This window comes from Filicampus tigris, chromosome 12 (assembly GCF_054856515.1).
Source record: "Filicampus tigris isolate MCC_2025a chromosome 12, RoL_Ftig_1.0, whole genome shotgun sequence".
Taxonomy (NCBI): Eukaryota; Metazoa; Chordata; class Actinopteri; order Syngnathiformes; family Syngnathidae; genus Filicampus; species Filicampus tigris.
The window spans coordinates 2,123,849-2,139,175 of NC_141228.1; the positions used below are offsets into that span (position 1 = coordinate 2,123,849).

At 41.6% G+C, this 15,327-nt stretch overlaps 1 protein-coding gene across 2 annotated transcripts; it reads left to right on the plus strand.

Annotated features, from left to right (window-relative positions):
- Nucleotides 1–4,134: 4,134 nt before the first annotated feature.
- Nucleotides 4,135–14,991, plus strand: LOC147138036 (melanotransferrin-like). 2 transcript variants are annotated; one of them, XM_086047438.1, is made up of 15 exons: nucleotides 4,135–4,390; nucleotides 5,615–5,714; nucleotides 6,075–6,260; nucleotides 6,360–6,516; nucleotides 6,662–6,729; nucleotides 6,829–7,013; nucleotides 8,544–8,709; nucleotides 8,926–9,071; nucleotides 9,170–9,266; nucleotides 9,346–9,540; nucleotides 9,657–9,810; nucleotides 11,291–11,358; nucleotides 11,463–11,623; nucleotides 13,873–14,065; nucleotides 14,153–14,991. In XM_086047438.1, the coding sequence occupies exons 1-15, from the start codon at nucleotides 4,301–4,303 to the stop codon at nucleotides 14,212–14,214; spliced, it is 2,028 nt and encodes a 675-aa protein (XP_085903564.1). In that variant the 5' UTR covers nucleotides 4,135–4,300; the 3' UTR covers nucleotides 14,215–14,991. The 2 variants fall into 2 exon arrangements, with proteins under 2 accessions (XP_085903564.1, XP_085903563.1); XM_086047437.1 differs by having other exon boundaries at nucleotides 4,136–4,390; nucleotides 11,436–11,623; nucleotides 14,153–14,990.
- Nucleotides 14,992–15,327: the final 336 nt, after the last annotated feature.

Below are 15,327 nucleotides of genomic sequence, written 5' to 3' on the forward strand. Positions count from 1 at the left end.
AATAGCCCCTACTGTAAATACACAAAACATTTTCATTTTAAACTTTGGATTCAATGTATTAAATTTCAAGTTTTCTAGTCGACTAGTCGCAAATCAAATTCAAGACTAGTCGGCGGGCAAATTACGGTAGTCGAAATTCCCATCCCTAATATATATATATATATATATATATATATATATATATATATATATATATATATATATATATATATTAGGGGTGTAACGGTACGCTAACTCACATTTTGGTTTGGTACGGTTTGTTGGAAACTTCGGTTCGGTATATTTTCGGTACAAAAAACAGATTTTTTTTTTTTAACTACTTAATTACTTGTACCAAATTCAAATGAGGTGTAGAGAGAGCGAGAGGGAACCAAATCAACAATTAGAATTTATTAACAAGTGATTATTAATGACAAACAAATTTAGTTGGGCGCCCAAATTAATACTAATAAAATGTTCTGGCCAATGTTGCCGCGGTTAATGGAGGAGAGAGGCGGGGAAACTTTTATTCGCCGGCAAGTGAGTGAGTGCACCTGCTGCCGAACGTCGGGGAGGAGCTCCTCAAGTTTTTTAGCTAAACGTGGAAGCACTCGGCAGCTAGTAAACTCGCTGACTGTTAGTTTCCTTTGACTCACTCGGCTTTTCGTGGTGCTCCGTACGGTGGGGAAAAATGTCCAACCTTTTTTATCGCGCTCGTCGCGGGCGTACTAATACTGTACAGTACAGTCGCATGACGTAACACTTAAACACAATCACTTAACCATCCGCAGAACAAACTAGAACCTAGTAAACAAACAAGCGTAACAAACTAGAACCTATTTATACGAACACAATATGAAATATGGGAAATTATAATAAACCCCCACATAAATTGCAGACCCTTCAGTACAGCCGCCCCCTGATTAATGATTCCTATAGCTCTTTTTTGTACCTTAAAGACAGGCTGAGTATTTGTTTTGTAACCATTACCGCATATTTCCACACAATATGTCAGGTATGGCAGTAATAATGATCAGTAAAACATATATTGTTTATGGTTTGGTTTTACAAATAACAGATCCACAGCTCTGGCGTTGACTGATGTCATAGAAGAGATAACGGATAAAACAGAAAACAAAATGTATTCTGTCGGTATGTTCATAGACTTAAGAAAAGCCTTTGACACAATAGTTCACAATATACTTCTAAAATAAATTGCAATGACATGGAGTTAGAGGAATTGAACTGTTTGAAATCTTACTTAACTGTCAGACGACAGTATGTGCAGATGGGCAAGTATAGTTAAAGATGGAGGAACATAACCTGTGGTTTCTTTATTGTTCTTGTTATATATAAAGGATGTCAAAATTAGAATACAGTATATACTATTTGCTGACCTCACTACGATACTAGGCTCGGGCAAAAATCAGCAGCTACTTCACATCAATCAATCAATCAATCACATTTTATTTATATAGCACTTTTCATACATAAAAATGCAACTCAAAGTGCTTTAAAACATTCAAAGCAAAACATAGAATTATCTTCAATCAAAAGAAAAGATAATTTATTTAAAAGTTGTCGAAAGCCAAACTAAAAAGGTGTGTCTTGAGCTTCCTCTTTAAAATATCAACAGTCTCTGCAGACCTGACATCCTCTGGCAGGCTATTCCAAAGGTGAGGACCAAAACGGCTGAATGCAGCCTCGCCATGCATTTTGGTCCTCACCCTAGGAATAATTTAAAGGGCGGCGCCAGAGGACCTCAGGATCCGCGAGGGCTGGTATGATAAAAGCAAATCAGATAAATAAGATGGCCCAAGACCATTAACACATTTATAAACTAATAAAAGTACTTTAAAATCGATCCTGAAACACACAGGGAGCCAATGCAGCAATTTCAAAACTGGCGTAATGTGCTCCCGCCCTCTGGTTCTCGTCAGCACCCGAGCGGCTGAATTCTGCAGTAGTTGCAGTGGTGAAATGCTCTTTTTCGGGAGGCCAGAGAGCAGGGCATTACAGTAATCTAAACGACAGGAAATAAAGGCATGCATCAGCACTTCCGTGTTAGCCTGAGAGAGAAACGGGCGGACTCTGGCGATATTCTTAAGGTGATAAAAACCAATCTTGGTTACATTTTTAATATGAGGAATAAAACTGAGCTCAGAGTCAAAAATGACGCCAAGGTTCTTCACACAGTGTGAGGGATTAAAAATGTGTAGTTTTGGTAAAAGCTTCTCTCTCTGACCTTCGGGACCGATAACTAAAACCTCAGTCTTGTCCTGATTGAGCTGTAGGAAATTATCTGCCATCCATGACTTGATATCTAAAATGCAATTTAAAAGGGTATCAATGGGTCCTGTGTCATCAGGAGACACGGCAATATACAGCTGCGTGTCATCAGCATAGCTGTGAAAGCTGATGCCGTGTCCTCTGATGACATCCCCGAGGGGAAGCATATAAAGATTAAAAAGTAGGGGGCCTAAAATCGAACCTTGAGGAACCCCACATTTAATTTCATGAGTTTTAGAGGAACAAGTATCCATACTTACAAAGAAATATCGGTCTGTGAGATAGGAATAAAACCAGTCAAAAACAGTACCAGAGATGCCCACTAGATTTTTAAGTCTATTTAATAAAATTTGGTGATCTACTGTATCAAAAGCAGCGCTTAGATCCAGTAGCACCAAGACTGTGAGTTTTCTCACGTCTGCAGTGCACCTAATATCATTTAAAATCCTTAAAAGAGCAGTCTCCGTACTGTGGTTCATCCTAAAACCAGATTGATATTTCTCCAAAATATTATTTGTATTTAAAAAATGATTCAACTGGATGAAAACCAGTTTTTCTAAAATCTTACTTAAAAACGGTAAGTTGAATACGGGTCTGTAATTATTAAAAACGCTCGGGTCAGAACCGCTCTTCTTCAGAAGGGGCTTCACCACCGCCGTTTTAAAGGCAGCGGGGAAGACGCCTGTCTGAAGAGAGCAATTGACTATATTTAAAATTTGTTCTTCAAAAAAATCCATAAAATGTCTTAAAAAGAAATGTGGGAATTGGATCCAAAAGGCAGGTTGTTGGGTTTACCTGGGAGAAAACTCGAACAAGTGTCCTTGCATCAACCAGGGCAAAATTTTCCAGTGTTTCCTCATGTAAATATGATTGTCCGGGTTTATTAAAACTTGTGTTTTGACGGGCTAAAAGACTGGATCTTATGTCATCGATTTTACTTCTGAAGTGGTCTGCAAAGTCCTCACAGAGAGCATCTGTTGGTCTCTGTGGGGACTTATTAAAATCAGAACTAGTTAAAAGTTCAAAGGTGGAGAAGAGAACCCTGGGGTTGTTTTTATTGACTGTAATGAGGTTTGAGAAATAGGAAGATCTTGCCAGTTTGACTGTTTTATTGTAGGATTTCAGTTGTTCGCATAAAATTTCATAGTGTACTGTAAGTTTACTTTTTCTCCACCTCCTCTCTGCACTCCTGCATTTTCTCTTTGATATTTTGATAGCATTGTTTCTCCACGGGGGTACAGTCTTTGTTTTTGTTGTTTTAATTAAAAGTGGAGCTACTGAGTCTAATGATGATTTAAGATGTAGGTTAAAATTGTCAACAATAAGATCACAGGGTGCAGGTAAAATGTCAGCAGGAGTGCTTTTTAAGATCTCGATAAAATTTGCAGCCACCTCAGAGTATAGGTAGCGTTTCTTCACTGTTCTGACCGGGACTGCTAGATGGTTAAAACTGGCGATGTTAAAATAGACACAGTAGTGGTCTGACACTGCCAAGTCAACAACAGAGGACACACCAGCAGACAAGCCATAGGTTATAACCAAATCCAGGGTGTGTCCTCTGTTGTGAGTTGGCTGCAAGACGTGCTGTTTAAAATCCAAGCAGTTTAAAAGGTTTGAAAAATCTCTGGATAGTGGGTCCGAGATGTTGTCCATGTGTATATTAAAATCGCCAGTTATTAATATCCTGTTATAACGGGACAGGAGGATTGTGCTCAGTGAGCAAAAATCTTCAGGCCCACCCTGATTTTTCCAGGCCCACCCAATAGCCATGTCCTGATTCCGCCCCTGGATTGCAGTAGTTCAGTTTAATCACAATGTTGTTCCCATTCACCTCAAAATATTGCTTCTGTACCTTGTGACTTTTGATTTTGGTCAAACTCTTGACATTCCCTGCGAATTGGCAAAGGAAATGATGAGTGATATCCAATAAACGTGAGCAAAGCTGGTGTATATCTCTGTCTGCTCAGTGTGTGGTCAGAGCAGCATCAGGTGGTGCACCATCTCGGACGCTGAGCAGAAAAAATGTGAGGCCATGTCCTTGGCTTTTGCCGAATCCTCCATCCGACCATCGCTCAGCTGCGTTCGTGGAACCACAGTGGAAAACTGCGTGCAGAAGCTCCAGGTTGGATACTGACTTATCATCACGCTCAGGGCTTTAAATAACCCACTTAAGACAGAAGTCAACCCAAACATATTTTTTTCAATATGTTCCCAGCAGGCCCACTAGTTGGCATTCTGATTGATTTGGCATTTGTGGAATATGAGGTAAGCAGCAAAATGCACTCGTTTTTGCCATCTCTGGGGGCAGCCATTTTGTCTCCTGTTGACTGAAAATTACATCAAAACTGCTCACAACGACCAATCACGGCTGACCTGTTTTCTGAATCTGAGCCGTGATTGGTCATTGTGAGCAGTTGTGATGTCATTTTCAATCGACAGAAGACAAAATGGCCGTCCCCAGAGATAGCTAAAAACTAGTGGATTAACACTTATTCCACAAACGCAATATTTATCAGAATGCCCTGTTTCAACTAGTGGGCTTGCATAGAACATATTATTGAAAAAAAAATGTTTGTACTGACTTCCCCTTTAAGTCAACCCTAAAATTGTCTTTATGTTCTATGCAATCCCACTAGTCTAAACACAGCGTTCTGATTAATACTGTGTTTGTGGAATATGAGTTAAGCAGTAAAAGCCACGTGTTTTTGTTCATCTCAGGGGGCACCCATTTTGTCACTTCTGTCAACTGAAAATGACATCACAGTTGCTCAGGTAACTACCAATCACAGCTCAGCTTCAGAAAACAGATGAGCTGTGATTGGTTGTTACCTGAGCCCTGAGCATCTGTGATGTCATTTTCACTTGACAGAAAGTGGCAAAATGGCCAACCCCAGCGATGGCTAAAAACAGGTGGATTAATCCTTATTCCACAAACGCAATATTTATCAGAATGCTGTGTTTAGACAAATGGAGATGCATAGAAGATATTATTGTAAGGAAAATTTTTGTGACTTTCCTTTTAAGGAACCAGATACCAGGACTCCCTGTGTGATTTTGTGTCATCTGTGTGTGAATGTGGCAACTTTGTAAAAAGGTGCTACATACCTGATGAATACTTTTGACCGTTTGTCTCACAAAACTTTTCAACACATTTGGTAGTGTGTAAAAAGAAAGAAAGACAATTTGTAGCCTGATATGTTCCTTGCACTAAACAAGTCCTATGTTAATTTTCACCAACATGAAACAAATAAATTGTCTCCATAATATTTGCATTGGCTTGGTCTATCTATGTTGTTGCTGTTTTTAATTTTATTTATCTTTTTGTATTTCCTTGTTACGTCTGTAGGGAAAGGAAGTTGATGCTTTGTCCATGTTTGCCTCTGACATCTACAACCTGGGGAAGAGTGCCTCATTCAAGATAGCTGCCAGTGAATCAAAGGCTGATCGTAAGATTGTTTATCTCCAATGCATGCTCCCCTCATATAGTTCAATAGCCTCATATCATTTTCACAAGCTCAAAGTGTATAATGAACATGATGCATTTCAGTCCGTGCCCTCTTTAATAGTTGTGTTAAAAAAAAAGCACATGACTACAATGACAAGGTTCATAAGTGTTTTTTTAACAAAAGGTGAATAACCTCCATCCATCTTGAGTTACTGGATTATTTTTTTCCACTTATGGTTGCACATTTGTCACTCTTGTTGTTAGCCTTTGACTGGTGATAACGCGTTTGCCCTGAGTCATCTCGTCTTGCTTTTATATGCTTTTCCGGATCTCACTGTTTATACTGTATTTGTCACCTCAGGTACCGGGGCCTCTTACTTTGCAGTTGCGGTTGTGAAAAAGGCCACTTCTGGCATCAACATCAATAACTTGGAAGGGAAAAAGAGCTGCCACACTGGGAAAGGCCGAACAGCCGGATGGAAGATGCCCATTGGACATTTCATAGACCAGGGCTACATGTCAGTCATGGGCTGTGACTTCTCACAGGGTAGGAACCTTTTATTATTAAAGAGCCTTCAGAAACATGCCCTGAAACTTTCTTTGTATGTGTGTCTGTGTGCACTTGTGCGCGTGCGGGCATGATCAGGTGTGGCCAAGTTTTTTAGTAGCAGCTGTGTTCCGGGAGCAAATGAGGTGGGCGATCCCGCATCTTTGTGCCAACTGTGTGTTGGCGATGAAAGAGGACAACACAAATGTGAGGCGAGCATAAATGAACGATATTACAGCTATGAAGGAGCTTTCAGGTAACATACTGCAACTCTGCAACATTGAAATGGCTTGAGAAAGGGGTTTAGGAATACTAAGGATTCGTCTTACAAATGGATTTTACAAATTAATTTTGCAAAGAAATTATAAATGGATTGCTCCCACTTTGATTGTCCCCATTAGGTGCCTGGCTGAAGGTGCAGGAGATGTCGCTTTTATCAAACACACAACAGTTGAAGAGAATACAGATGGTAAGGATTTACCTAATTTCATCGCTAGCTATATCATAAGGACAAAGTACTGAAGGACACCATGAGTGACTTGGTCTGTAACCGCTTAATTTTCTCCAGGTAACGGCCCTGAATGGGCCCATAAATACATGTCAGCAGACTATGAGCTATTGTGTCGTGATGGAAGAAGACTTCCCGTCAGTCAGTGGAAGACTTGCAATCTGGTCCGCATTCCATTTCGAGGCATTGTGGTTGGCGATCACATCACTCCGTCTGTGGTGTTTAACATGCTTGCTGAGGGACTGGTAAGTCCAAATATCTCACCCATTTGAAGTTACAATCGCCTGAAACAACTTCATTTACTAAAAAAAATAGGTTTGGCATTCATATTGTATTGTTTATTGCATGTGTTTTTCACAAATGTGTACTTTTATTTGCTATTGTGGTGTTGTTATAATTTGGATTACAGATGAATATTTCAAATGTTGTTATACTCACTAACAGAAACATACACTCTTAAAACTGATGGGTCAAAAGTAACCCAAATGGGCTGAGTCGAAAAGAAACTGAGCTGGGTTATTCACAGTATAACGAGCGCATTCAGTTGAGAATTTGACCCAGCATGTTGGGTCAAGATTTTGATCCACCAAGGTGTAGAAACTGCCCATACTGATGAGGTAAAGCTACCAAGAAATGGGCTACCAGGTTATCAGTATAGCTGTGGCACAGAATTTTATTGTACAACGGATAATCTTCCTGATAAAATCCACAGCGACCCAACGAGTGTGTTAGGAAAACAGTTCAGCATTTTTTTGTGCAGCGATTAGCCACCGTGGGACCCACATCTTTCCATTGATACAGTTGCGACCCACTTTTATGAAAGTGAAGAACAATATTGTATTTCAGAGCTGGGCATTCCGTCTATGTGACGGAACGGTCCATCGGGCTGTTTTGCATTTTACTGACGGTGGACGAATGACGGGACGAATTTTAAAATAGACGGATTAAGGATCGACGGAAACCCTTTTATTCAGTTCGACATCCGTCATCAATCAGTCATTAGTCTGTTTTATGAGGCGAGGCTTCGATTGTTGCGGCGAGCGCGGTTAGGAAAATAGTAAGTTGTTGTTGCTTGGGAGACAGATTTGAGTGAGGGACCAGGCTGGGAAGAGGCTTCCAGAACGCAGTGAGTCACTATTTCTCTTCAAACTTCGTCCAGGGTGGGGAGGGGGTGTTCCACATCGCTTGTAGTAGTGAGTCTTCAATGACCGCTTATGCTTGTCTGACTGCGCTCCACTTGATTCTGCTGGGAATGTAGATGTAGAGCTTTTTGTGCCTTCGAACCACTTGTGTGACTAGGAGCCTCTCAGTTACACGGTGCTTATATAGAGAGCTGCGCTGTGCCAGCGCTTCTTTGTGATTGGTGGCCCTCGGCGGAAAAATGGCCATCCAATCAGTGTGTGCTGTGTGAGGGAGCTCTCCCATAAAGCACTGATTGGATGACCATTTCCCCGCCGCGGCCCACCAATCATAAAGAAGCGCCGGCACAGCACAGTTCTTTATATAAGCAGCATGACTGAGAGGCTCCTCTTTACACACAAGTGACTCGAAGGCAGAAAGAGCACATTCCCAGCAAAATCAAGTGGAGCGCAGTCAGAAAAGCGGAGCGGTCATTGAAGAAACACTGCAACAGATCCATGTAATTTTACACAAGGTGTCCATGTCCCACCCACAATGACTCAGCTGCACATTTTGTTTTAGTGTGTATTACTGAGTAATGGTGATTCATCATGACATTTGACAAAGTATTATTCATTAGTCCTTCCTATCTGCAGGAGAAGTCTGGATTCAACATGTTTTCCTCAAAGCCTTATGGAACAGGAACGTTGCTCTTTTCGGAGTCCTCCGTCATGTTTCAGAGCTCCGAGTATGATGACCCAAAGAAATGGATGGGTCAGCTCTATCATAATGCCATGAGTGCCATGGACTGTAAACCTCCAGGTACCGATTCCTTTTGTTTGCATCCATTTGCATGCAAACATACCGCCATGACCGACAGGAGAGGTAATAGGTAGGGGAGTGAAATGTGTCAAAAGAAGCAGCAGGAGAGGAGATATTTATGTACACCCACCTCCCCACTAGATCGACCCTATCATACCTAACATACCACAGTTTCTGCTTATCAACTTACCTGTTCACCTGTCAATCTATCAATAGAAAGCACTTTGCGGTGGTGTGTACTGTCGGCGGGCGAGCAGCAGAAATGTGCTGCGATGGGTTTTGCCTTTCAAGGTAAAGGGCTTACTCCGAGCGTCAACTGTATCTATGGCGACTCTGTGACAGACTGCATGGAAAAAATAAAGGTAAAGTGCTGGGATTAGCAACAGACATTTTTGTCATTTTAAAAAGGTCTTACAAATGTCTGAATTATAAACACAAACATGTACTACTTGCTTCTCAGAACCACAAAGCTGATGCCATCACTCTGGATGGAGGTTATATCTATACAGCTGGCAAGGACTATGGCTTGGTACCCGCTACTGGAGAGAGCTATACAGGTACATAGAAGACATAGAGTGACGCAAAAAGACATAGCCAAGGTACACCACAGACTGACATTTTTTTACATTCCTCCAGCGGATCGGGATGGCTCCAACTATTATGCAGTTGCGGTGGTGAAAAAGACTAGCTATGACATTAGGAGTCTTGATGATCTGAAAGGCCTTCGCTCCTGTCACACGGGATTCGGTCGCACAGCTGGTTGGAATGTTCCTGTATCAACCCTGATAGAGAAAGGCCTGATCAGCCCTAAACATTGCCATATACCCCAAGGTCAGTGTCTGTAATAGCAACTGACCTGTACAATGAAATAACTCATTGTGCACAAATCATCTCTGACCAAGTGAAAAATCACTGTCACTGAATAGTTTTCTTCCCATGGTACATAGCGGTGGCTGGGTTCTTCAAGCAGAGCTGTGTACCTGGTGCTAATCAGCCCGGTTTCCCAATCAACCTGTGTGGCTTGTGTTTCGGAGACAGCTCAGGGCAGAACAAATGTGAGAAAGGAAAGGACCTGTATGATGGATACGACGGTGCCTTCAGGTACAAAAATCATACCAAACCCGCTTCTTAATCAATACATTTGATTTCCTATCACTGAATATGGTTCTACACTATACGTTTGGTGGTTAACAAAGGTGGGCATTTTACTAAAGTTTGCCGGTCAGTCATTCGTCATCCGTCAGCAGCCTGGGTACCCGTCCGTTGTCTGTCAATCCGTCATTTTTTACAAGATGGACCAAACTGTAATGTTCTGTTGGTCAGTCAGTCATGTTATTTTAACCACGCTTCCATCAGTGAACGTCAATGGTCCGTCATTCCGTCAATTGTCAATCTGGGGAAAAAAAGGTCCAACAAATGAAAAATCCATCCATCCATCTGAACCGATTTGGTTAAAATGGTAAATGTAGTGCACTAGCTACACCATAATGTGTCGGCTTGCTGCTCAAACAGCTTTACACTCACATCTGACATCTCACATAGTCTACACTTATTTGCCAATCTATTGAACTATTAAGTTTGAGCCTGCCTTAAAATGTAACTCTTCAAAGTTTTACTTTAAAGTTTTTCTTACCTTAACCAGAATCCCATGTCACATTGTTTCCAAAGGTATAATCCTGGTGGATTAAAATGCTTCTTAGTCCTTGTGCAAAACGAAATAAGGTTGCCATGACAATAAATTAATGTTGTTTCTCAGACTTCAGCGTCTTTTTCTTCTTCTCCTTTTTCTTCTTTTCCTGTCTTTTAGAGGTTGGTAAACAACTTTAGGTGCATTACTGCCACCTACTGAAATGGAGTTTGGGCCTACAAAATACTGTTTCACAACCTCCTAACGTACTCTTTCCAAAAATAAAAATAGAAATGTAAAATTTAACTCATAAAAACTTCTCTGTAAAACTGTCTCTGTATACAAAGCTACTTTATTACCCTTTAGCTCATTTATTAGTTGTTGCTCTCAGCCTGACTAACTCATGATTCTCTGCCTTCAACACAACACAAGTGAGACAGGCGGGTCGCGTTTCCGTCTCTCGTCAGCAAAACGGGGGTCCGTCAATGATGGACTGTGAGTTCCGTCGGGACTTGACCAGGTTAGTGATGATAACAACTGAAGGACAAAAATCCACTTCCGTCTGTGCTTAGTCCATCTTTCTTTTATAAGTTTCCTGTCTAACGTCAGCAAAAACGGTGCCCGTCTTTGACGGACAGACGGCCCGGTCCGTCAGTCAGACGGAATGCCCACCTCTGTTGGTTAGCACGTCTACCTCAGTTTCGAATGTCTGCTCATGCCCCCCTGTGTGAAGTTAGCACCATCTCTCCGTGCTTGCGGGAGTTTTCTCAGAGTACTCTGACTTCCCCGCACTTTACAAAAACGTTCATGTCAGGTTAAATGAAGATTATAAATTGGTCATAGGTGTGATAGGTGTGATTAACCCTTATGAGAACAAGGGCTGTAAACAAATTTAGGTTCTCATGCCTAAAATGCCTAATTTTGAAAAAAATCATAAGAATTTGTTCCATTCAGGTGTCTGGCAACGGGAGATGGAGATGTGGCTTTCATCAAGCATTCTACTGTGTTCCAAAATACTGATGGTACAAGCAGAACCTCTATCACACAATTATTACATTTTAAATGATTCCTCACATGAAGCTGTTGTATGGTTACATAGGGAACTCTACTGAAACTTGGGCTACAGATCTGCTGTCAAAAGACTTCCAGCTGCTGTGTCCGCATAGCACCAAAGCCGAGGTCACTCAGTATAAATACTGTCATCTGGCGCGGGTCCCCTCTCATGCCGTAATGGTGCGGCCTGACACCAACATCCACGCAATCTATGGGCTCCTGGACCGTGCACAGGTACTATAGAGAGGAACTTTTCATATTCTCAAGGGAGTCTGTTTACTATGGACATACAATATATAGTACAACTCTGTGTGGCACTTAAAGGGACTGTCAGAATTGAAAATGGAGATACAGATGGGTTTTTTTTCAGTTCAGTGTTGTCTGACGTGGGGTTGGCGTTTTCCACCCATGCTTGTGTGCACACTGCTTCTTTGCTTAAAAAAAACAACAAAACACTGCTTCTGCTTCTTTGATCACGGTTAGGGCAAGCGAGGCATTTAAAACCAGTCAGAATATTTACAGAGACTGAAGTGGGAATGAGTAGACATTCACATTTATTTGGATGAGGAATGGCCACAGTTTTTCGACCGATGACACGCCGTGGAACTTAACAGCCGAAACGGTACGTTCCAATGCGGCCACACTCGGCTGTGCAGTCAGCCTCCTCGCTGGAACGTTTTGTTTGCTGAACATTGACGCTTGTGCGATGAGGTCTTACCTCACTCTCACGCCGCTTCACTTGCGGCGAAAATGGCGGCTGCAAGTGGTGTCGGACAACACACATGACTGCTTGGGAGGAAACCCCGCGACATGAAGACACAGGCTCATGATCACCTCCACACGCTGCGCGGACAGTAAGGAGCTAATGTTGTTGTGCGTTAGCCTTTTGTTTTAACGGCCTGAAGCTAGTTGTTGCTATTAGCTGTACTGTTATCCTACTGTTAGCTGGGGAGGGGAGGGGAGGGAAGGGGAGGGGATAAAGATCTGTGCTTGCCTGATTGCTTGTCCACTGCTAGTCGCCATCTGCCTCCCGAGAGTTGACACGAGTTTAGCATCGCTAAATGTCCGAAATATAAACCAGTCGGGGTTCGTGTGCGTATTCATGCTCTTGTCCGCTTCAGCCTGTGTAAGTGGAGAAGTGATCGCCACGGTATTTTTGATTTTGTGGAGGTGATCATGATGAGATCACGTTTTATGTGAATAAATCCAAACTATTGTGCAGAACACTTTTATATACTTTCACAGGTTGAAGTGGACAAGAGTAGTCATGTGCATTTGCATTTTGGTGCCGTTTTAGACAACAGAACTGACAAAGCGAGCAATATTACCACGCTTGGCTCTCTCCCGTGACGTAGACAGCCGAGACCGAAAACATAACATAAGCCACGCCCCCAAAAGGGGCGGGGAAATTTGTCATGAACCTAATCACAAAAAAAGCCCTTGAATCACTACAGAGTCTTTTGAGGTGGGCATTTTAGTACTGATGTCGTTTTTACATGCAAACCTATAATATAAGTGCCATTGTTAAGCTCATCCAAGTGTCCCTTTAAAGTGCTTCTGTCCTTACATTCTGTCGGTCCCCGCCCACATTAGAAAAAAAAACAAAAACCCCATGCACTCAAAGCTCATTAGCTGGCTAATTTCCTATGCACATCCACTTACCGGCTTGGAGTATCGTGAGTGGATTGAATTGTTTACAACTGTTTAACCAAGATAGCATTTAGCTGCCAACACAAGAGCGTCGTGATGTGATGATGATGCAGACCAGAGTAAGCCTGGGGACATCACGAAAACATTTAAGATTGCATAATAACGCAATACTATTGCCTTTTATTGGAAAACTGTTGTGTTTGATAAAAATAATCATTGCAACAAAACAAAATTGCTATCCAGCTTTTTCCTCGTCATTGAAATGGACGTACACTAGAGGGCAGACTATGCCTGTGAGAACAATACTGCAGGAGGGAACCCACATGAAAAAAAGCTGTGTTGTGGAGGCTTAGCATACCTGTCAACTTACACGTTTTCCGCGTATTTTATACGTTTTTTGATCATTTCAAATTGTGTACGCCGTATAACAATTTTTGTACGGCGAAAAAATAAAACAAAAACTCGTTTTTTGTTAGACCGATCTCATCTTGCCCGTTTCGGCTCTAATCCGGAGCGTCCGTTAGCGAATACGACTGCAAACTTCGGCCGACTTTCACGAGCAAATCACCCCCACACACGCACACATAACCCCACCGCCACCTGGGGTACTGGGATGTCTCTGGGCGGGATTGCCCATCTCTCTTCAAATCTGTGAACGATCACCCACCCGTCAGCAACAATAGGCCTCAACTTCCCTGATAAGATAGGTAATGAATGGATATCTTGACCCATTCCAACAGCACATTTCTGCCCCATTTTCAAAGAACCTGTCTCGCCTTATCACTTTTTTTTATCCTATGAGCTTCACTGTCCTTCTCATTGTTTCTTTACAGACATATTTTGGTAGTGACACAGGTACAGAGTTCCGGATGTTCGACTCGCAGGCCTACGAGGGCACAGATCTTATCTTCAAAGACACCACCGTACGCCTTGTTGGCGTAGGTGACAGAAAGACCTACCAGGAGTGGCTTGGCCAGAACTACTTGGACTCACTGACCAACATGGAGTGTAATGCATCGTGTGCAGGTAAATGTACTACATTGCTCCAGATATTGATAATATTTAATGGTGATGTGTTAAAGTGGATTTGTTCACCTTTTCTGTGTCTTGCAGTGATTTCCTCGCTGTGGTTGGTCACTGTAGCGCTGCTCTGCTCCATGATGACTGAAATCTGAAAGTCAACATAAGCAACTTCTTCTCCTGCTCCTTTCCCTCACCCTGTTCTCTTGTCCTAATCCCTCCGTCACATAGCATTGGTTAAATACAGATACATGCTCCCACTGATGTCAACTTTTAAAATGCTTTTATGGGGCCAAGAACAAAGACTGCCACTTGTAGCTGTGAAAGAAAATGAGTGTCTCTACCACCTTGTTTACAGAAGGTGAGCTGCCATATCAGAGCATATGCTGTCACCTGTTACATTTTCAAAGGTTGGTAGCCTTACCTTTATTTTTTTTCTCCAGTAGCTTCAAGGACAGTTCCTTATTACCTATCACTAATTACGCTCGGAAAAGTGGCAATAGGCACGCAATGCAAATGGAACTTCCAGATCAACACAATTAGTTTTACTATGTTGAAATACCCTTTGTGGATTGTCTCTTTTGTGAATCTCTCAATCTGTATCTCCTGTTTTAGAGGTCTTTTTTCCGTTAGAAATATATTGATGTGTATATTCTTCTACCCAGAGATTTATTTTTATATGATGTTCAGATGCCATATCAGTGTATATGTACTGACTCATACTGTCTGAAATTAGTGCATTCTTTTCTCTGAACAGAGATTTTATTTCAGTGTGAAATATAAACCGTAACTAATATTTAGTTGCCAGGCCAGTGAGTCTGCACGGGTATTAAAGATACTGTAGTCAGCTGTGTTGTGTATCTTGTTAAAATAAATTCTGAAGCATCGAAAGGCATTTGTGTGTCATGTTTTTCGTATCACGTGCATATTGATCATAGTGAACCGTGTTCACCTCCAGAGCTGTGCAATGATTGATTGTAATAAAGATTTAAGAGAAAGATTGGAATATATCTACCTTAATAAAACAGGGTGGCGCTTGTAACCCCCCCCCAAAAAAAAAAAAAAAAAATATATATATATATATATATATATATATATATATATATATATTTTTTTTTTTATATATATATATATATATATATATAACAACGTCGTAAATCTCGATGTGAACTTGCAGGTCAATGGCGGCGGGGCCAGTGAGACATGAGAGCGTTTGTTCCAGCTAGGAGCTGCGATGCTCACCGCACAGCAAAGATTACCCAACTAAT